General features: G+C 40.6%; 1 protein-coding gene across 1 annotated transcript in view; it reads right to left on the bottom strand.

Annotated features, from left to right (window-relative positions):
- The window catches only part of LOC126406624 (gamma-aminobutyric acid receptor subunit pi), a 65,627-nt gene that overhangs the window by 5,796 nt on the left and 35,992 nt on the right, over positions 1-23,839 (bottom strand). Inside the window, exons 3-6 of the mRNA XM_050071036.1 lie at positions 13,044-13,156; positions 9,853-9,920; positions 8,128-8,345; positions 3,851-3,933 (exon numbers count right to left, since the gene is read on the bottom strand). Coding sequence (XP_049926993.1) covers positions 3,851-3,933; positions 8,128-8,345; positions 9,853-9,920; positions 13,044-13,156 — 482 coding nt within the window. The remainder of the gene's footprint in view (positions 1-3,850; positions 3,934-8,127; positions 8,346-9,852; positions 9,921-13,043; positions 13,157-23,839) is intronic.

The following is a 23,839-nucleotide window of genomic DNA, read 5'->3' as shown; positions in this document are numbered from 1 at the left end:
GGCACTGTTGACTCCGATGCTGAAAGGTCCTGTAAAATTCATTGTTTTCTCTCTCATTGTACTCCTCTTACTAGAAGAACTCATTATTTTCCTGACCTAAAGCCCTGACATTACAGTACAAATTAGAGACACAAATGGGTTGTGACATGCTGTGCAATAGCATGGAAAGAGTTACATGGGGGTACAATCAACCTTGCAGTGCCCTGTCGCCCCTTGAAAACAAGTATATCCACATTTTTTTCCAGAGCTACCACCTAAAGTTAATAAAGCAAAGATCACAAAAGACTGTCATATCTTCTGACTCTGCTGTCATAACGCACTAAATATTTTACCGCAATCCCGATCTAAACACCCCACACCCTTCCACAACGACGCTCTCTTTAAACCATCTTCCTGTGCAGAGGATCCACTTTTGGCACAGCATTAAAAGAAATAAATCCTTGAATATACATCTTCATAAAGGGACAGAGCAAGAGGGAGGTAGAGATTGAGGGAGAGGAGGAAAGGAGAGGGAGACAGAGAGAAAACGGCAGAGATGGAGCAGCAGGATGAGAGAGATTGTAAGAGAGGGTGGAAAAGAGAGACAGACAGAGAGAAAGATGCAGATATTTAGCCTGGAATTATTGAAGCAGCGGAGGATGGATCCATCATCCTCTCAGTTACCTAACTTTAACCTCCAGATGTCTTTTTGTCTGCTAAGTGGGACTGGAGCTGCCGTTAAATGTTTTATTTGGCACTGAGGTCCTGGTGGGCTTCTGGCAGGGATCAGACTTAGCTTAGCGTGGCTGGCTGTCGTCTAATAGCATGGAGCAGAAGCGACTTGGAAAGCAAATATGGCAGAAGAGTGAGGGAAGATGAGGAAGGAGGAGGGAGGGGGGGACGTCTTCTTCCATCCCTTGCACTGCCAAAAAATCCATCTTGCCATCTTATTTCAGCTTAATTGCAATTTGCTTTAATTATAAACATTATAAACATACTGCCACTGCATTTACACTTGAAACCATTCAAAACATGTCAAAATTAGGCAAATCACTCCTCTTATTTCAGGAAAATGTCAACAAATTTCAGAATTTTTAACAAGTGAACACTACTGGCAGCTGTTTGCATACTTAAAATATCAATATGAGTTTAAAGGATTTGTAAATGTAGGTGGGGTTGTTGTCAGTGACAGGACCAACCTTAAAATATGTTGCCTAAGGGCTCAGGGGAAAATGTTTGACATTTTGGGAAATAACCTTTTTGTTGATGGGAATATCACCAGTGTTGGCACATCTGGCACCCTCCCCTTGTGTTTTTTACAAACAACTATAAGAGCTAATTACAAATCAAACATGTTAGCTAATTAGCAACAATAATATGTATCAAACAATAAAAGATTATGGCATGTGCAAACTTTTGCCATTTACTCTCATGCCTATGTTGCCTATGGGAAGGTCATCCACTGAACATTGCTCTGAAATCTGTGTATCATGGAGCCCTGTGGAAGATTTTTTGAATAATGAAATTGTGCAGTGTTTACACCCATGTTTGTTTGTTGGCAGTCTTCATTTCCCTTCCTGTTGTTATCCCATAACCATGTTTCATTGCATGTTACTTCCACCAACCGTGTGCGTGACACAAAAAGAATGGGGACTGACATATAAAAACAAGGCAGATGCTATTTGCACCCAGGTGTTTGTAACCAACAATGCTATTTGCGCCGGGGGTCGAATAACCAATGTGGCTATTTACACCCAGGTGTATATAGCATCATGGCAGAGGGAAGCACCCAGGTGTGTGTAGCCAACAATGCTATTTGCACCATTGACTATTTACACCCAGCAGTATATCCCTGGGTGTCCTGGCAGTGTCGAAACATTAACATGAATGGGTGAATTCAGCTATTCCACTACGGTTTATGTACACAGTGTGGATTCAGCAGCTTTGTTCAACTCAACAACATAGTCAACTATGTCCAGAAACAATAAGCCAATAGTGACACACATGGGACTCAAACCCCAGTCTCCTGTTCAAAAGTCCTTTGCTTAACCTACTTACCCATTGTCCTCATTCATCATTTTAGACATAGACTGAGAGACTATCTGGGATTGGCTAGAACTAACCCTAACAATGACCTCTTTGGCCTAATCCTGACCACTCCAACCTCAATGCATCAATGTGATGAGTGCTAGCCAGTTGCAGCATGTTGTGGGATCCATAATAATGTGTTGTAAAGGTGGGTGTGAATAGCTTAAAGACACTCAAAAAATTCTCCATAGTGCTGCTAATCAGTCCCTCTGGGATTTTGCCATGATGCAATCGCAAATTTAGCCATTCCCTGTTAATTTTGCACAACTTTGCAATTTTGTCCAGTCACCGCAACCTTCCTGTAAGTTTGAATATTTAAAATGGGTAAAATCTAATTTAACTTTAGAACTCATTCATTTTGTTGACCTGCTCAGCCCCTTCTTGCCCCTCTCTCTGCTTATCACAAGACTACTGCTGCACCTGGTACAGAGTCACACTCACTGACAGGGATGACTGCTAGCATCACACAGCTAATATTACCCAACAGTTATTACTGGGTTTAATGACTGAGTTGAGCCAATTCGGTGTCGGTGTAAGCAGCCCCCCGCAGCTTACTCCAAGTGGGGCCCTGTCCTGCAGCACGGAGCAGGCAAATTTGAACATCTTTCATTTTGAGGACACTTATCATTTCAAACACACAACCAAATTTAACAGACCACTTTAGAACACTGGACACATATTATTGCACTGAGTAACTGTTGGAGCTTTTTAACTTTACAAACTATAAAGTGGTATAACCAATGTCAAGCTGTGAAGGGCACAACAGGCTGCCCCTCACCTGATGGTGAAGCTGCAAGGTGCAAGATGGTTTCTCTCTCATCTGATGCTAACACCACTGCAGTGTCTGCCTTATTTTTAATGTAGCTTAATTTTACTGTTGATCACTGTCTTTACAATCAGGTAGGTCTGTTTCAACCTCATGGACCTCGGTGTTGCCTTCTAGATCTTCCTGACTGGCTCTAATGTACAAAAGAGATCATTTTAGACCTGTAAAGATTTTTATTAATGTCTGTCTGTTTTATTTTATGTCAATATTGGCTCTGAAAATGCATCATGTCACAATGTGCATTTAATGCAATTGTATTTTTTAAAAAGCTTAAAAAAATCTTATGATAAAAAGAACACCTCAAAACATTGCAACATGCATTGCAATTTTTTTTGAAAATCTTCTGTGAAATCAGACATTTCAGGCCTGACCAATGGTCAAAAATTCCACAGGGAACCTTAAAACTATGGCACCAGAGCCAGGAGGCCATTTGTTTAGCTTAGCAAAAAGACTAGAAGCAGGGCAAACTGCTAGCCTAGCTTTGTCTTAAGGCTAAAGTAATGGTTTCTTGCTTTGAGCTTATACTGACAGACATAAGAGAGGCATCTATCTTCTCATACATGTATAACTCTGGGCTAGAAAGTAACGAGGCATATTTTCCACACAGTTGAACCATTTCTTTAAGGGATAGTTAACTTTCGTATGACTTACCCTCCAGCTTGATCTTCATTTTCTTGACAGTAATTTATGACAATAAAACATAACGCAAGAGAATACTCCATCATGACCAGGATTGCCCCTGCAGTATCTGTCTGCTGTGTGACATAACCATGCAGTCTTACACACATGCACGCAGGCACGTACACACACCAGCAGTTTAGAAGATGAGAGAAAGTGATCTGTTTGATCCTTCGGTTTGATCAGATTCATTTGACATCACGCCCACCCACCAAGTCACTGCCACAGCTTCAAGCTGCACAGTTCGGATTTTCTTTATCAAGTATGAAGTGTCCTTACAGCTCTCCAGTTGTAGTGTGCAGGTCTGCTTGTCCATGGGATACTTGGTCAGATCCATGTTGCAAGCCACGGTGGTGGTAATCCTACAAAAACAAAAAAGTAATGTTATTTTTGCAGTTATTCTAGCACAGTGGCTGCAACATATACCAGGTATTTCTGCAACAAAAAAATAGAGTAGATTTGTGAATTATTTCCCCGCTCTATGGTTAAAAAATGTGCTGATGGATGGAATTGGAGTTGGCTGTCTTAGTTTTTGGTGGATATAAAATTATGCATGAATCGAGCCCTCTGTGGCACATGACTGAAGAACACTTGAAAAGGAGAATGAAGTCTTTGCTTTGCATTGATGTCATACTGTAAATCTGGGTCAGTATGTATGAAAGCCTCTCACAGTATGATTTTGGTAATAAAATTCTAAAAATTATGCCGTTTTTGGTCTTAGAATTAAATTAAGATAAGACATACTAAATTAATTCCACACAGGGGGAATTCACTTGTTACAGCAGCTGAGGAGCCCAAAGCAAAGCGGAAAAAGGGATTTAATGATGAATAAAAATGAAACAGGTTTTTAAAAGAAATATGAAAACAGCTATATACATTATGTACACCCTTTCCTTACAAACCATTTCAAACTTGACACAAAAACAACATGCGCATTCTAAATGGGTCCCTTTGTATTTCCTGTTGGAATGTTTTGCAGTGTTTGTGAACAGACTGGATCACAATGTTTATTTACAATAACTTGCAGGTGGAAAATTCTTGCTTCAAGTACATGGAATCAAACAGTGCTGAGCAGACCCTGCCTCAATGAGTTAGTTTTTATCCACCTACAAAGGCTACCCCCCCAAAAAATGTATATCAGTTTAAGTATATGCTATATTAAGAACATTTTCACAGCTTTACCTTACTGTCAGACAGCCTTTTCTGACAGGGCACTGAAGCTTTTATATCAAAGCAACCAAACACCACTGAGAAAAACAATCATTTAGCAGTAGTACATAAAACAAGCCTAGCAGAAACGTCAGGTGGGTCGGACTACAGTGTTTAACATGACATTACAGTCATGGCTGAAAATGATAACAGAAATCAACGAGTTTGCCAATTTTACATACTCCCCAACTGTAATCAGCTACCAGTTGTCTGCTCAGAAGTGATTGCTGTTGTTCATGCAAGGTCACAATGATTCAGTGCACAACATCAGCTGATAGGAAGTAAACATGGACCTAAGCTGTTGTCTAGCAATGCATTTCCATGGAAATGGTCTTTATCGATGTAGCAATCTGTATACGTAACCTTTTTCATATACAGGATAATTGCACAATATCACAAACATCTAAAAATTTAGAATCCTTCTCCTCAGTTACAGAGCTCATAGTAAACTATTATCTCACCACAACACTGTGCTCTGACAGTGCAGGGTTACTCGTGGTCCCTAAAGTCTCCAAAAGTAGAACAGGAGCCAGAGCCTTCAGCTACCAGGCTCCTCTTTTATGAAAAACATCTTCCAGTTTCGGTCTGGGATGCAGACACCGCCTCCACATTTAGGAGTAGACTTAAGACTTTCTTCTTTGATAAAGCTTATAGTTAGGGCTGGCTCAGGCTTGCCTTGGACCGGCCCCTAGTTAGGCTAATGTAGGCCTAGTCTGCTGGGGGGCTTCCTATGACACACTGAGCCTCTCTCCTTCTCTCTCTCTCCATTTGCAAACATTAATGTTTCATTAATACATGTTACTAACTCTAGGTTGTTCCCTGGAGCTTTTGTGCTCCCTTGTCTCGCAGGTTCCCACAGATCCCAGTTGGGTTGTGGTTGCGCTGTTGCTGTGGTTCTGCCTGATGCCTACTACTACTGATATGATAATTAGTCATTCTTCTACCATTATTACACCCCCCACCCCCCTGTTGCTCTTCCTGAGAGTTCTATCTTTTTTTTTTGTCCTTATCCACAGTGAGGGTCCCAGGACAGAGGGATGTCCTATGTTGAAAACCCCTCTGCGGCAAATTGTGCTCTGTGATATTGGGCTTCATAAATAAAATTAAACTAAATAAGTATGTGTAATGTCTATATAATGTATGCAATAAAGTATGCATACATTAATATTTTTATTTTTTTTATGCATAGACACTATTGAATACAATTTAATATTATGTTTATATAAATTATAAAATAAGTATGTATGATATATAAATATGATATGAGTAAATGATGTCATGTTGTAAATGGTGAGTGATATGAATTAGGTCTAAATGCCTTATTGATAAGACTTGGTCTCAGCTTATTAAAGAGAGGTCTCCTTAATCAGTTAGAAGTGAGGCAGAGGCATGGGCTACACACTTTACATATTCTAGTAATAGAAACAATTAAACATATATTTGATTCACATGTAACAGATAAGAATCATTAAAATGGTTGCTTTATTTAAGCTTTGATGAATAATATTACTAAATTGCATGTATTCATATTGTTAACTTAATTGCTGGGGAAGTACAGTGTGTTCTGTAAGCTTTCCTCTTGCCAATACTGAGTAATGAAAGAATTTGATACAGTTAATGATGAGCAGTCTCAATCATAACAAGGTGTGCATTAAGTTTTGATGATTGATGTGATGTAGCTATGACACATAATCTCTGGAGGCTTGCTATTGATTCAATGCTTGGGGGTCAGTATTTTAGACAGACATACCTTAAATCCATATTTCATAACACATAGGAGTCACTGCTGTCAGCACTTGAGAATCACACTTTGCTAAGAAGTTGCAGAGCTTCAAAGTTTTACTAGAATGTTTTTACTCGGAAGTCTTTCGAACAATTCCTTAGAAATTTCTCACATAATCAAGATTTATAATCATAGAGCTGCAGCACAACTGACTTAAAAATGGGAAAGTGGAGATGGACCCTCAGAAAATCCATCTCACTGACATCACTGATTTCTGGCTTTATGATATTTTCCATTCCAAATATGAACCGGACCTCCTGAACCATCAAAGTAGCATACAGTAATTCTAATTGAATCTGCCCTTTTAACTGCTCAACCTTTAACTCCGATCACCTCAGTGCTTTCTCATGTAATCCCCCTGGCGCAGCACTGAAACATTTACCACAGCTGTCCTATCCTTCAACACCTCACATCTCTCACTTCACTCTGTCCCTTTTCACAGCACCAATTCCCCGGGGTGTCCATCCCTCTCCTGACTATCTTTTTTGGCTTGTTTTACTCTCACTAGTCCTGCTCTCGGAATGTAAAGCCCTACCCTCCTCCACATCCCCTCTGTCTGGTTAAAGCCCAGAAACTGTGCAGTTCTCTGTCTGGAGGCAAACGTCCATAACAACCAGGGCGGGCACACACATTCAGAACAACATAAATCAACAAATGGAGTCACACTGTACATAACAATGTCACACACTTGTTAAAAATAAAAGCGTAAATCAAAAATTGCAGACAGGCATGCTCACACACCAGAGAGCAATGCAGTGCCCTCTTGATGTTTACAGTGTGCAGAGACATGATTAACTGTGAGGCCAGACTGAACTGAGCCTGAATACCCAGCCCAATTTACTATAACATGACACCCACGTACATTCTTCTCCCCATGATAGTCACAAAGTTGCCATTAAAACAGTGAGAATGTCTCCTATGTGATGCTTTTTTTCTCTTTCATTGTGTAGCCAGACCATGTATAACCACTACTAAAGTGTAAAAAGAAGTTCAGGACCACTGAGATCAAGGCTGAGAAGCATTGAGTGAGGGAGGTCTAATCAGCACCACGGACAGCTCTTATACAATCCATAGACAAGCTGAGGTTAAAGCCTGTGACCAAATACAGTAGGATGTGTAAATCCCATCATCACAGGCTTTAAACAGCTCAACACATTCACTTGCTGGATCATCTTTAACCTCTCTATCTATAACCTGTCTGCTTGGCCCAATGTCTAATCGGAAAGCCAAGGTAATTCATGTTTCAGAAGCTTGCCAAGAGCTTGTCAAGCCCTTGCGCACAGAGCAATCAATGCTTGAAAGATGCTAACGGGACCTTGCTGTTGCTTTGATAGCCCACAGCTCTTTGTATTGACAGATCACATGCTCTTGTATTCATAAAATCCAATACCCAAGTAATAGAATTGACATAACTCCCTGCTGCGCAATCACATTATCTCAAATTTAACCCACGCTTCCACCCCCAGGCCAATTTCTCCTCCATTCCCTGGCTTACTTTTCATTGTCTGTTGGAGCAGAAAGAAACGAACAACCAATGAACAATTACGCTTGTTCGTTATCCCACCTCAGCGCGTAAAGGACGGTCCCATTGGGGAAGATGCGAATCAGCCTGTTCGCCACGGTGATGTCATGGAGGAAGGACTTCTTGGAGTCGACGATGAAGGTGTCAGGAACCCAGAGCAGCTCCACCAGGCGCCCGTCAAGACTCAAGCTCTTGTTGCCCTCAAACACCAAGCGCTCGTCCGTCCAGCGCTGGCGGAGGAATATGGTGGCGGTGTAGTCCTGCAGGATTCAGGCTCAAAGGTCACAACAGAGCTAACTGACAATTTAACAAGCATGTCAATAATATGCTGACAAGCAAGTGAGGTTTTTGCAAACCAGGCCTCTCCCATGTATCCGTATTTCATTAATCAGCCAGTGGCTTTTTTTTTTTGCATTGTTGGGTATTGATGGTGTCAGGTCCCTGAGCCCTTCTGTGCCTCAAGCAAGAGTAATCCACAGCATTGCTTCACGTCAGCAAGTCTGTTCAGGTTTTTATGACAATGAACATATATTGTGCATCCATTCTAAGAGTCCTGATGTTACATCGTGTGCAGCTTCGTAATCATTTTCTTCTGCTGTGCGGCAACAAGCTGTGAGGGAAAACATGTTCAGACCCACAAGAAATAATCAGCCCCAGTGGAATGCCATCATCTCGTCCACTGTTAAACTGAGGCTACCCATGATGTTGACAGGTGTATTTCTGTCAGTCAACATGTCAGTGTCCTATTGCTAACGTGTGTCCTAATGTCCTATTAGCAAAATGAGCTACCATGCTTTGTTGTAATCTATCCTTGTGGGTTGTTATTGAGATCAAAGCAACATTTGCATATCAGGTTTGGTTGAGCCTTACTCCTAAGTTGTGGGGAGGAGGCTCTAAGGGGTTCACTATTGCCTGTGTCAGTAGTTGATTATACAGTAAATAACAACTGGATTCCTTATCATTTAATCTACCACCTACTTTCTCCATTAATAGTTGGGTCTGTAAAATATTCAAGAGTCACAATTTCTCAGAGCATTAGTTGACATCTTAAAACTGCTTGCTCTGCACAACCAAGAGTCCTAAACACAAAGATGCAGTTTACTGTCATTGAAAACAAAGAAAATCTAAAAATATTCGCATCTGAAAAGCTGGAAATGATCAATAATCATTTATCTACTGACTGATCTATTGAATGGTGTTTTTATTAACAATTCACCTTATTTACAAATGTATTGACCCTTGCCACATATGAAGTAAAAAGATTCAGTAATGTGATCTGACTTAAAAAGTTGACTAAAAGTTACTTTCAGTTGCATCTTGTTGTTGCTCTTGATGGATTTTGGCTTGTATTATTTATGTGCTCATATTTACTGCCTGTTAATACTTAAACCCTCACAGATTTCACCGATTAGTTGGATTAGTGTTCTGTAATGAGCTTTGGTATTTGACACCTCCAGAATTCTAAAACAAGCATTGTGTAAATGGGTTTTTCAAGGCAAATACTGACTGCAACGATTCACATCAAAGCATTTTTAAAACAACATGGTTATTGTGAAATGGTGTAATACATCTGTTTGGAACTTGAGAGGTAGATCAATGGAACTAAAACAAAAACACAATTTGGAGCCTTGGGATAAAAAGGTTAAGTGAGGTAAACAGAGCATAAAGAGATGTTGGTAAAAACAACAACCCCTAAACTGAACAACTACACACACATTATTTGTGTGGTTCTGGGTCTGTTGCTGTGCATGAAAATCATTGTCTTACCATGTTGATCTCTGAGATGGTGTCAATGCTGGCAATGTCCAGGCTCATACCCACTGTTACAGGACCATCTAGAAACAAGAATGAAAAATTGCTGGATGTTTCATCTGTTGTATGTCTACACATTACATATTCCCCACCATTTGAATATATACCTGTGTGTGTAAGCGTTTAATGCATGAATATCAATGGTTAGCATATTTGCACCGCACTGTCAAGAAACAGGGGTCAAGGTCAGGTGCACACAGAAACACTGAGGAATACACGGTATGTAGACTGATGCATGTAATGTGGAACCAAAGTTAATAAGCATGAGTTCGGCCCAGAGATGTTAAGCCCTACGCCATTAGCAGCGCCCACTGAGGCTAGCACAACAAGCTGACTGGCGTATGAGTCAGTCAAACTATGGCAAGTGCAAATGAAATGCTGGAACTCTCGGTCAGCTACACCAGCAACAGAGGGAAAGTTGTGTAGAAGACAAGAATGCTGTAATGGTGATGCACCACCTGTGAAGAGGATGTAAATGGTAACACATTGAACATGCCTACACACATCCAATGGCATCACCAAGATGTGGTGATCACCCGAATGTTTGGGTGCTTTGAATGGTTAAATAAAAGCAAAGGAAGGAACTGATTGAAACACTATTCCAAATGCACACAAGTATTATGCTATGTATGTTTGGTATTTTTGTTATTTCATAGCATAAGAGATGCTTTTTAGTTTTATAGCCTGTTGTGACCTGTTGCCTTTTGGGAAGCATTTGTTCAGTGTTCGTACAGTGTAATACAGAGGTGTCCCTTTATGATGAAAACAGTTTACTGAAGTTGTCAGTAAACAAAATGTTACCTCAGTTCTCAGCAGGAGGATTATATCTGTCTTTGATACTAGCGCTACTATCAGTTCAAAATAAATGAAATGAAACAGATCCTCTGTGGCACTGAACCTTGATTCCTAAACCCTCACTTTTGTGTACTGTTACACCACTAATACATACAGACGGCTACTACAGTACACGTGACTGAGATATATGAGGTACCAGGGTATACTGAGGAGGCATAAGGATATAGGGTTGTATAATAAAGCATAGTGTTGTATAATGAAAGGTTCTTGAAGGACAGCATTTTTCAAAAACGCTTAAGACCCCACATTGCTGGCACATCAACAGCTGCAGTCGGTCGAGTGTGAACCTCCTTGAGGGAATTAGTTCTCCCTGATTCACCATCAAAGAGGGGTAACTTTGCTGCTGTCCTATGTTTCATCTCCCCAGTTCTCCCTGCGCTCACTTATCAATCTTTATTTCTGTGAGAAAGTCTAATGAGCCTGTTGTCATATTGCAGATACTGTATATGTCTTTGTGTGTGTCTACTGTAGGTTTGTCAGTATGGGGGTATATTTGCATGTACGTGCATTTACTGTAAGCAAGTGTTTGTGTATTTCTTCACAGTTAATGCCTTCACACAGCATCAAACAATTACAAAAAACTTAAAATTAAGTCATTTGGTATATACTTTTACTGGAGCTTAGCTTTAAAAGGATAGGTCACCATTTTGGGAGATATGATCATTCAATTTCTGGTGGTTAGATAAGAAGTTAGATACAACTTTCATTTCTGCAAAAAAAAAAGGGAAATAACAGCTTTGGTCATCTTTTAAAAGATTGTATTTTTATTTTTTATTATTACTTTTTTATGATTATGTTTTGGGTGTTTTTGCCTTTTAATGGTAGTGTAGCTGAATACTTGACAGGAAAGGTGGGAGAGAAAGCGACGTGATAAGCAGCAAAGGGCCACAGGTCTGATTCGTACCTGAGTGTGATGGCCCTGACCTTTTCAGTGCCCTTTTCAGACTTGTGAATTGGTGACTTGCCACAAGCCTGCTACAACAGTTGCAGTGGCAATGCTACACATAAACCATCCTGCTACATTGTTTTGAATGGGAATGTCTGTTCTACTCTCATTCTATTTCTATGTTGAAAACCAAACACTTCGGTCTGAATTTTTCCTTTGGACAGAGCCATACTGTTTCCACCGCTTCCAGTCTTTCTACTAAGCTACACCAACTGTCTGCTGTAGCTTTATAATCAGCCTACAAACATATAGAGTGGTGTTAATCTCCTCATCTAACTCTGGGCAGAAAAGTGAATAAGCGTATTACCCAAAACGTCAAACTAATCCTTACAGTACTTCAGCATTAGAAATAATGATAAAGTTTTGAGTAAGGGGGCGATCTGCTCCAGAATTGTCTGGTCCGACTGCACTGAGCAAACCTGCTGGCTGTGCCTGCAGCTGTCTGGCTGGAAGGTGACATTGACAAGCAGTAAAACCCTGCACCTTGTACCAAAAATATTTTAACTTGCACTATATGTGTGGCTAAAAATGCAGTAAAAACACAAAGCATAGCAGAGGAGTGCATGATGACAGCGCTACAAGTATCACATATCTGGTGAAGCATTTCTGGGTTAGGGAATAAAAAAAAACATTGGAAGTTCTCACAGTGCAATGCAAATACATGTGCGTGGGTGTGTGAATGCATGTGTTTGCAGTGCTTTTGCCATCAGTGTGTACAAAACGTATGCTCCTAGGCGGGAGTGATTATGCTGAATGGCATTCGCCTTGGTAAAGTCCGAGGTGTTATTACAAATCATACAGCGAGTAAACAAACCATAATCACATTGTGACGGATTCCCAGAGCCTAGAACAATAACGGTGGCGAGGGATTTGCAGGGAATGACATAATATCGTTCCTGTGAGAGCGTACACTGAGATAGACTTTGCTTCTCTATTGGAACAAAATTAGACGCCTGCTGGAAATTGGAATCTAAATCACAGCACATATTAGCAGCTCGGATCCTGGTTAAGCCACTAACACATTATATTTTTAGATTTATATGGATATTTAGATTTAAGTATATCATGCATTCTTTTACTGGCCTCATATCAGTGTTTGTTTTTCTTTATTATCATTTCATTACATAAAACACAATCATGGGACGAACCAATTTCAAAGATAAATTTGACTTCATCTCATGTCATTATATACATATGCAGTAAATTTAAATGTCAGCGAATATTACTCAGAAGGGATAGGCAAGCACAAAATTGCAATATGAGCCCCTCTCGTTCTCTGTTGAACACACATTTCCCTCGAGTGTTCTGTCATTTCCATGGCTGCATGTGTCTGCAGTTTCCTTACTGTCAAAGAAAGGCCTGAGGTACTTGTTGTATCCTTTCATCAGCCTCTGAATGGTAGGAGGCAGGATCTCTCCTTCCTTCACTTCTGCGTTGAGCAACGAGCTCTCTAACAACCTTAGAACAAAGACAGGGAGAGAAAGAAAGAGGTAGGGAAACACAGAAATAAAAAAAAAAAATTATTTTTCATTTCTCCTCCCGTTGTGCATCTACCAGGCGGATTCCTTTTCACGAGCGTCTCACTATTCAGGGAGTCTGCAGGGTGTAGATTGAGTTCCAGAGCAAATCTTGGAAGCCATGCTGAGTGGGAGAAAAGACAGGAGATTAAAATGGCAACATGGATCTATAAAACTATGGAAGAGGAATAAAAGAACAAAATAAAAGCCCTGCTTCTTTTAATTATTTGATTACCTTGAATTGACCCGGTTCAAAATATTTTAAACCATCCATCTCTCTGTTTTTCCATTCAGTTATGTCTTTAAAATTTCCATTTGCTTTCATGAGATTTGTTTTCCCGTTATTTCTGAATGCTATCCTTAAAGGCACATTGAAGTGTGGGAAGATGATTATATTGCTGGCAATTGCGGCGGGGGAAAAGAACACTCATTGCGTCTTCCCCAGTGGTATGTGTGTTTGTGCATAAATCAGGCTCTAAATACAGAACGCCGGCTCTGTAGAGAAAGCCCCAGGGCACGTGCCATGATGTAAGAGGGGCTGAGGCAAGACAGATCAGGCCATGTGCAGAGGCAGAAAACATTCATCTCCATATGCTGGCAGCATTTCAGAGCCCCCTCTGTCACTTGTATGCTGCTGTAGTCAAATGAGTGACAAGGAGAGCAAGAATATAGAAGCAAGTCGGGATGCTTTTCTTATCACAAAGCATCATCAAATACCCACACATTCAGTCATTCATCGTTAGGGTGAACATGCTACACATGCCACGTGTTTAAAAGCATCACTATGTTATTGAAAATGAATGTTGGTGCATTAATTACTGTAAACAAGTTAATGGACTTGGATCTATGTGACTGGTAGTTTTAATCTCATGCCAGTGTCACTGTTTGTTCTATAAACTTCTTGTCACAAGGTGCTGGAAAGCAACGTCCTTTTGTTGTGAAGCATTTGCGTAGCTTTCCTGCTATCTGTGACCCTGTGGTACACAGTTTCTACTTGGTGATGACCTTGTTTGTATATGTTAATTATAGAAACGTCTCAAGACAAATGTAATAATTTATTGATGATAAAATGCTGCATGTAACCCATTATAGTTTCCTGTAGGGAGACACATTCATTGCATGTTATAGAACAAAGCTACGGTCTAAAAAGTCCACAGCCATGCCAGCAGCTCTTTAAGGCTATACTTAGACACAGCAGTGCTTTGAGCTGAATGCTAATGTTAGCATGGCAACATGTTCACAATGACAATACTAACAGACTGATATTGACCAGGTACTGTATCCCATGTTCATCATCTTTGTTAAGCAGATGGTAATGTCATTAGTTTTGGAGGTCTTCATTCATAAACCAAAGTGATGGACCAAGTGATATTTAAGCCTCATGATGGCCGGAGAGGAACACAGATATCTGTTCCAAGTAAACGACAATCCATCCAGTAGTGTTTGAGACATTTTGTTCTAAACCAACAACATCAACCTGCTAGTACAGCCCGTTATCACTCCTAGGTTATATACCACTCTTTGGCATCTATATGAGAAGCACTGGGCTTTCAACTCACTCCAGTGTAAATCCATCCATGGGTATGTTTGACAATGAGAACAACTTAAAGAGCCAGAAACTCAGTCAGCATATGGTGGGCAAATGTCTTGAATGGTTGAAACAAACATGGACTTTCATCCACGAGACTACTGTTCATGTCCCATGTAAAACCAAAAATAAACATTGTTTTAACGTAATGGTACATAAGTTGCATAGGTATGTAACTTACTTATTTAATCCAAAACATCATGTTTTTTGTAAACTTAATCAAGTAGTTTTGTTGCCTAAATCTAACTGCAACCCTATGACAACGCTAACCATGTGTTACAATGGAGACAGCTACACAGATGCTAAAGAATATCTTGTGCGTCCCAATAAGACTCCAAAGTGTTGGTATTTGACAACCTAGGAATGAGAACTGGTTGGCTGTGGTGCTAGATGAAAAGCCAAGAAACCACTCATTAGGATTCATTCTCTAACCTTGATTATCTGTGCCAAATTCAATGGAAATCCATTCAATATTTGTCAAGACATTTCATAAAAAAACCCAAAGAATGTCAACATCATGGTGGTGCTCGAGGTAAAGTCAGGGGATCACCAAAGTCATTTATACTTCCTCTTGGGATTATGTTTGTTTGAACCAAAGATCACTCCAATCCATCCAGTAGTTATGGAGATATTACAGGTTCTAATGCTAGCGTAGCTAGAAAGTGTGATTTGACCCATGTGTAGGCCTTTAACAAATATTACTTAGAATTGTTCACTTAATCTAAAACTGTTGCCTTGGGGCTTTTGTTTTCTAAAAAAAAAAAACAGTCTATTTTAACCAACAGCTTATGGTTGGTTAAAAAAGAAAGAAACATAGAAAGGTACAATAGTGTAGATTCGATAAGTATTTTTCTCTTTACAAAATCACTTCACATTGAATGTCCAAATCCAAGTATAAAGGAATCAATTGTCCTTTCCATTTTTTACCCATGAGAGGACAGGCTGTTCTACTGGTGAATGAATCCACCACACGGCCAGAGAGCTGAACCTCTAAACAAGACAGGCTTCTGCAAAATCGAAAAGCACAGAAAAAGTCTTCCCCCACACAACTCAGAACTTGTTTCACCTGACTGTGTCAAATCAGCTTAGACAGTGGGGTAACTCGCTCCCAGCACACTGTTGCTATGCTGCATAAAGTCTCACTCACATGGCTTGCAGCCTGTTGTTTCAGCAGGCAATTGACTTGGATGGGAAAGCCATGTTAGTGATGGTAGTGGCAGCACCCTGCCTTTGGCTCACTGCATTATCAATCTGGGTTACCCTCTGTGACCCTCATTACATTCACAAATGGTTTTGCATCTGTGTAACTGTGTGAGCGTTCATGTGTGTATTCTAGTATCTGCAGTGGCGTAGGATTCAAGGCAAATACAGAAACATACAGCTACATTTGTCATACATCATGGAATAGATTTCCCAGCACTTACTGACAGCAACAGAGCTGTTCATCTTTGATGTTTGTCAGCATTTAACAGTGTAACAATGAAACACAGCTTCTTTGACCAGGATGTGCGCTAAGAGCTTTCACCTGCTCTCACGCAATCCATCTCTGTAAATCCCCAGACTCTCTAACTGTTGGCTGTCTAAACCTTCACCTGCAGACGGGGATGAGACCTCAGCTCTCCAACCTGCCAAACAGTCGCTATCCACTGAGCCCTGACAATGGAAAAAAAGAAAAGGATAGATCCTTAGAACTCTCCCAGAATCACACAGGCTGCTAATATTAGCAACTCCTCTTTGTTATTCATGTGCAAGGCAGCATGATCATGAAAACAAGAGGATATTTAGGCTGCGTGCCGCAGTGGGAACCACACACACACATTCACACCGTACACACACATACGCACTCACACAAACAAACATCACTCATATTTATGTAATGTAGGGTCCCTCTCTCCCCAGATGAAAACACAGTCTGCGGAGTGCACAATTTCCCAGAATGCAAGCTGACAGACCTGACACACCTGCCCACCAGGCTGCCTATCAAGAATAACAAGATGACATGTTGAATGCCCTCAACTGAGCTGAAGGGGGCCTGTGCCATACTAAGTCACAAGCTATTGCTTGGTTTCCACACAATTGCATAAACATTGCTAAATTTAAACAAGCCTCTCTCACGCACTGTTTGTATGTTTTCCAATGAAAAGCAATGCACCAAAATTTGAAGATATCCTCACAAGCATGAGTCAAAAATTTTTATGTATGATCCACATATTTTGTAAGGCTGCGATCACGTGACCAATGCTCTGATGGGAGTAAAAAAGTGGTCCCCGTGGAATGGTCACAAAACACGGGATTTTCCCCAGGAGACTTCCAGTCCTTTTAAGGTATGTCTTTTCCTAAACCTAACCACAGTAACCTAAATCGCCTGAAGCTAACCTCGGTAGATTTTCATTTCCTACCTAACATAATTTGTGGGGCGCCGATTTGTAGATGTATGATCTTATTTTGATTTAAAAATAATTTTTACATGCTGAGGCTCAAAAGCATTGTCACCTCAGAATTCATCATGTGAACGCACCAGCTGGGTGTCCACCCACAGACTAAACACATGCAGATTATATTTGAATTGCCCGTAGGTACGAGTGTGTTTTTCTGTCTATAAGGACTGACAGCCTGTCCAGGGTGCACTCGGCCTTTGACCCATTGCATGCTGAGATGGGCTCCAGCCCCCTCACAACCTTGAACACGGCAAGCTATTTTTAAAATGGATGGATGAGTGCATCGTTTGTATCATTACATTTGCCGTTTGTGACATGCTAATCAACATTATTGAATCCCATTGAACCAAGTGACTGGCAAGTGACCTCTGGTATGTGTAAAGCAAAAATACCAGAGTAACAAACACTTACAGTGACACTAAAGAGATGCAGAATAACTTCATTGGTGCATCTAGCAGATTAATACTTTAACTTCAAGCTCAACGGGATGTTAACACGTGCCATCAGCTGATATCTGAGGGCTTGATCTGTCATGGAACTAGAAACAGCTACATTATCTGCACAGACACATGACACTGTGAATGTAAACAACATCTTCTAATGTGCTAATTGGCCAGTCCCAATTGATTGCTTCTTAGCCTTCTGAACTTGGTGGGGAGGAAGTGCCAGCAGGAGACAATGATCAGTCTGTCTCTTTCTGTCACGATCAGAGACTTCGACTATCCACAGTAATGAGCCCTTTGGTTTGCTTATTGTGCTCTGCCTCTCTCCTGTCCGGCTTCGTCATTATTTCTCCCCTCATCTCTCGTTTGCCTCCCTGTGTCTTTCTCAGTCTCACAACAATTGATGTCTGAGTTGCTTCACTGCACCATGATGAAGGTAATTAGTCAAAATATTACAACCATCATATGACTGCTTGCTAAACTGTATCTACAGTGAGAAATTAGCATAAAAACACCAGTAACACTTATAAATACTCCGTAATCACCAATGAAAGAGAAAGGAAGAAATCAGAAACTGCCAATTATTGAACTGGTCATCAGTAGCTCCAGAACAATGCTTAATTGATTACTGTGTAACTTGAATAGTTCAAGATTTTGGGAAATACTTATAGATGGATGGATGGATATCAGTCTCGTATCTGTGTGAGTATGGAGCTACAGCCATGTGATTAGCCTGCTGTAGCTTAGCATTAAGACTGCAAGCAGGGGAGGTGTAATACACCCAACAGTAACTCTAATGCTAACCAAATTACATGTTGCAGCTTGTTTGAACCAATATAAGAAGAGATAGTTCAAGTATATACATCACTCTGCAACCACTGATTCTCATTTCATGTCTTTTTTAAGTAAAGGTTCATCGATTGAGATACATATTAGTGAGCACTGAAGTGTTGAAGAGAGTCAGGTTAGCTGTTCCCCCCTGTGTCTCTTTATGCTAAGCTTCCTGGCTCCAGCTCCTATCCACTGACATGGGACTGATACTGATACTCTCATTTCAGTTTAGGAAAGAAAGCAATATTTTCCAAAACAATGAACTGGTGGGTAAATCTTTACTCAATTAAAAATACAATTACTCATCCTATAGCCTAATAAATGAGGTAGAATAATATAAGAATAAATGGGGAATGTTTCTGCTGTTCCACTCACTACAAGGGGGGGCAGTGAACACTCTTATTTGGGCATAGGGGGAGTGATCTTGCTAAGTACCAGGCTGGTGTTCATATATTGATATGTCTGTTACAAAATGTTATGTGTATTTGTAAATATACAGAGATAATTTGTTGGTAGTGCATATAGCTCTTGTTGGGATTGTAATGAATGCAGGAGGGTGGATGTGGCAGTGGCGCAGCCACAGGAAATATTTATCAAAACACTATTATATGGACACTTTTTGACACTTATCTTTTATGGACTGTGGTATGGTTGGAATCTGACACATTTACTTGTCATGTTAATACTGTTATTTTGATTTACCTCAGTTTATTGTTTTTATCATTATGGTTTATTTGCTCCTATTTTATCTATTAGTGTAAGTCAGTCCTTTTTTTATTAATTTATCATTTTTTTCTGTCTTCTGTCTGGTGTTGTTTGGGGAGCTTGTTTTTTTTTTGGGGGGGGGTTTGCCTTTTGAGATGGATTGTTGTTGAAAAATTTGAAATTCAATAAACCTTTAGTAAAAAAAAAATACAATTACTTAAAAAAAAAAAAAGCTAAAGTAAAAGTAAAAATTACCATATGACAAACCTACTCAAGTAAAAGTAAAAAGTCCCTGGTCAATTAACTACTCAAACTATAAGCTACTTCATGATTTAACATTGTTTGTGTATGGGCCAAGGATATTCAAAATAGAGTTGGGTCGATTTGCGGTTTTGCTGGTCCGGTTCGGTGTACGAGATTAAAGTTGTTTAATTTTCTACAAACCGGCTGAACCAGCATTTGTCATTATGACATGTTCTGGCACTTTAAAAAGTAACCTACAACCTGTGTCAACAGCGTCACAGTGCTAAATCCAATTTGTATTGCATTAGTAATAAGCAATATGATAGCATGATGAATACTTTGTTTATGAATGGACTAACGTAGACCACACTGCCTGACAGGCTGTGAGCCGAACACGGCAACATGAAGGGGACTGAAATTTCAGTTGAGATCTTGAGTTGTGGGAGGTGCAAAGCTGCGCTCGTTGTGTTTGTTTACTCGAGCTTTCATGTGTTTTTGGGGGTGACGAGACAAGGCATGGCAGAGTTAGTCTGTCAAGAAAATTAAAACTGCAGCAATAAGGCAACATTTTGGATTTCAGGTCGATGAAAGAGGTATCCTGACTGGCTGCAGGTGACGAGGCATGATGTTTAGAGCTGAACTTTTGTCACACCCCCTGTTCCTATTTATAGGCTTCCTGTCACTTGCTTTGAAAGGCCGCAATTGCTAACAAAAATGGCTGTTTCTTGAGATTGAAAAGAGAAATATATATTTCACGACAAAAACAACATGGATGGCGGCTGGCTTGAGATAGTTTGCCAGCAAGCTGAAAGGTAAATGACCATCGCTAATAACAAGCTAGGCTACTTGCTGTTGGCTGTATTATATGTCATTTCCAGTAAATATCACTGTATAAAACATGTGTTTTCTGTTTCAAAAAGTAATGTTACAAACATAGGAAGATAGCAAGTATGCTACTTTATTATTATTACCAGTTGTTTAATTGGTTATGTTTATAATCTGATCTGAAGTACACAGCTGATAGGCCTAATTTTATGTGTTCAATGTGGACAGAGAGCTCATATGTTATTCAATGCAACGTGAAAATGGTCAAATGCTATTTGTGGTGTCATGTTCCACTCGAGACCAACTACTGAGTCAGATTGATAAGGTTCATACTGTCTTCTTATTTAGAATATTTGAAGGTTTTCTTATATTCAGACAGAACAGGATGTAAGGAGATGTGTTTTACCTGCTTGACAGTTTCGACTGAGACTCCAGTCTTCCTCAGAAGCATCATCCGACGTGCTGCTGACATGTCATATATTAGCTGCGTCGTTTGTTTTCTGGAGTAGGGAATCCCTAGTCTGGGGCCGTTAGTGGCTGTTTTGGTAAGGAACCAGAACCAGGGCGAGTGAGACAGGATCCGGAATTCGATGGATGCGCCTTTCCGTCAAAATAAAAGCACCAAGCTAATAAAAATGCTGTGAAACTTTTTAATTTAAAGAACATAATTTACAAGAAAAGCCCCAAGCCATTAAGTTAATCGATTTTCTTACACCCCTCATCACCCCAAATCGATGGTGCGCCAGAATTTAAAGTTTTACTTTGGTGAACACTTTTACTTTGGTGAATTTGGTGAATTCTGGATCCGCTCTCTAGACCGGAACCAGAATCCAGACAAAATTCAGAGTGAATAGAAACCAGGCTCTTCGCCTTACGTGAAGAGCCTGGTGACGCGAGGCTAGGGAATCCCAGGTATGCGAGAGGGTGTATGCCCCCTCGTCCCGGTTGATGGTGACGCTTTCCCGCTTCCTGATCTCAATGGCCTCTTTTATCCACCGTTTGAATTTACTGGTCTCTGATGTGATTATTTTGCTCCTGTCCCAGTCCATAATGTGGTTATTTCTTCTGCAGTGATCAGTGATGGCTGATTTGAGGTTTTCCTGTTCTGCTTTGTCTTTTTGTGTCCTTGTGAATCTCCCCGCTGTCTCTTTTTCGCATTCTTTTTGATGTTCTTTTTTCCTTGTGTTGAATGATCTGCCTGTTTCCCTGATGTATGTTTTGTGCATGATTTGCATGGTATTTCATATATGATGCTGCATTTCTTGTCCGGTTCTATTTTGTCCTTTGGGTGTACTAGTAGCTGACGGAGTTTTGTGTGTGGTTTCACGGCTGTATTGATGTGATGTTTTTTTATGATCCGTTGTATTGGCTCTGTTATCCCCCTGATATATGGTATGGTTATTGTGTTTTTGTTTTTGTCGTCTGTTTTCTTTGTGTGTTTTGTTTTCCTTTCTTTTTGCTTCTTTTCTTTGTTTTTGACTTGTTTTCCTTTGTTTATGGCCATCTGGGATATTGGCAGAGTGTGAGTGCATGTTGTATGTGTTTTTCCTCCTCCTGTCTGTCTTTATCTTTGGTTATGATGCTGGCCTGTTCATACAGTGTTCTGATAACTGAGAGTTTGTGCGCTGTGGGGTGTTCTGATGTCCAGAGGAGGTACTGGTCCGTGTGAGTGGGTTTCCTGTAAACTGTGATCTTGATGCTGCCGTCTTCCCTGTGGTGAATGTTCATGTCCAGAAATGACATGGTCAGGTTTATTTCGTCTTCGTGTGTGAATTGTATGTTGCTGGTGAGGCGGTGAGGCGGGGTTGGCCTGACAGACTCTGATTGGTCTGTCAGGCCTACCAGCTAATATATGACACGTCAGCAGCACGTCGGATGACACTTTTGAGGAAGACTTGAGTCTCAAGCAGGTAAAACACATCTCCTTACATCCTGTTCTGTCTGAATATAAGAAAACCTTCAAAAAAAACAAAACTACTGAGTCAAGTCTGTAAGATTCGGCACACCAGTCCAGTCCGATCTGGCTGTTAATATCAAACCAGTGTGAACATTTCACTTACTTCACAAGTCATTTTATGCTACCTAGCCTGCTAGCAATTGCCTGTACAGTATCTGTTGTTCTCTTAATATGGACACGTAGCCAACCAAACCACTTGCTTTAAAATAAAGGGTGCTGCATACATTTTGCCTTCTCCAAGGCACCCAATCTAAAGCATTTATTAAAATAATCTTTACAACATGAGGAAGTATTGTGGCAGTAACATGGGGCAGCCCATAGTTGAAGGGAGTATAGGGGAAGCCTCTATATAAAGGAAGACCTATGCCAGCTGATGTGGTACAGCCATGAGCGACCTCCACCACCACAGGATGGCCTCTATACACTCTACATTTGATGGCCTATAGGCTATGCCGATGTGTCTTGTGTTTTGATGGGGGATGCGTGGGTGGAGAAATAGGTTCAGACAGAGTAATACTGGGGTGACAGGGTGGCTTGGACTGGAGAACTTAAACCCTGTGGGGAAATTTGCCTTTTCAGATCCTGTTTCATGACATACCCCCAACCCCCCAATCTTACTCTTCTTACCAATCTCTCAAGGCATCAGTCCGGGCAGCACTTGCACATTTCACAACAGATTAATTCAGCTGAACATAACCCCTGTAGAGAGCTGAGTAACGCTCTCTGTGGACCCCCCTTTTCCATTCCTTCTCCCACTCGGCAGCACGTTCATCTCCAACCCGCTTCTCACTCCTCTCTCTTTCATTCATGTCATTTCTTATTCCCCAAACTCCCACAGCTAGCCTCCTCTCTGCTGTAGATATCCCTGCAGCCATTGGCATGACATGACGCTCGAGCTTTACAAAGGCGCACAACATGTGTGTTCTGTATGTGTACAGGGAGTATTATGATTGAACCATTTCCCATTCGGGGGCATGTACAAATCAGCTGAAAAGAGTGGGATTTAATCAGACGAGAGTGCAGCTCCATCACTTTTTTGTTACACATTCCCTCAAAGTGGCACACGCACAGGTCCCCTGATACTTTTTCCTGAGTTGAGTTTCCTGCTTTGTTGCAGTCAATCAGTTGTATAGATTCTGCTGTAGGATAAATTACCATTCTCCCTTTTACAATCAATCAAATTAGTAAGACAAAGCACTTAATCACACTTGATGTGCTAAATGGTACAATTTGAGGGTTCCAATTATGTTGGTTATGTCATCATGATTGAAATAAGGTCATGGATGTATGATGATTAGCTATTCAACACAGCGTATGAAATGAGGCAGGTCCTCAGTTGACCTTCAAGGTTGGAGAATCAAGCCCATTCATATTCAAGTGACAACTAATGACATTTGCGACTTCATTCACAGCCCCAGATCAAATGGTAAGCCATAGAAATTGGTTCATTTTCCCTCCATACAGGGCTGAAATGACACTGCTTCCCAGCATGAAAGGTACCCTCGTGACTTCCTTGGTACAGTAGCTACGTAAGTCAGAGGAGGCATCCATTGTCTGGTGACAGGCTGCTGGAGAGAACAGGTAAAACATACGG

Source organism: Epinephelus moara, chromosome 19 (genome assembly GCF_006386435.1).
Source record: "Epinephelus moara isolate mb chromosome 19, YSFRI_EMoa_1.0, whole genome shotgun sequence".
In the NCBI taxonomy this organism is placed as follows: Eukaryota; Metazoa; Chordata; class Actinopteri; order Perciformes; family Serranidae; genus Epinephelus; species Epinephelus moara.
Note: the sequence above shows the minus strand (reverse complement) of the source record. Positions and strands in the feature narration are given on the sequence as shown.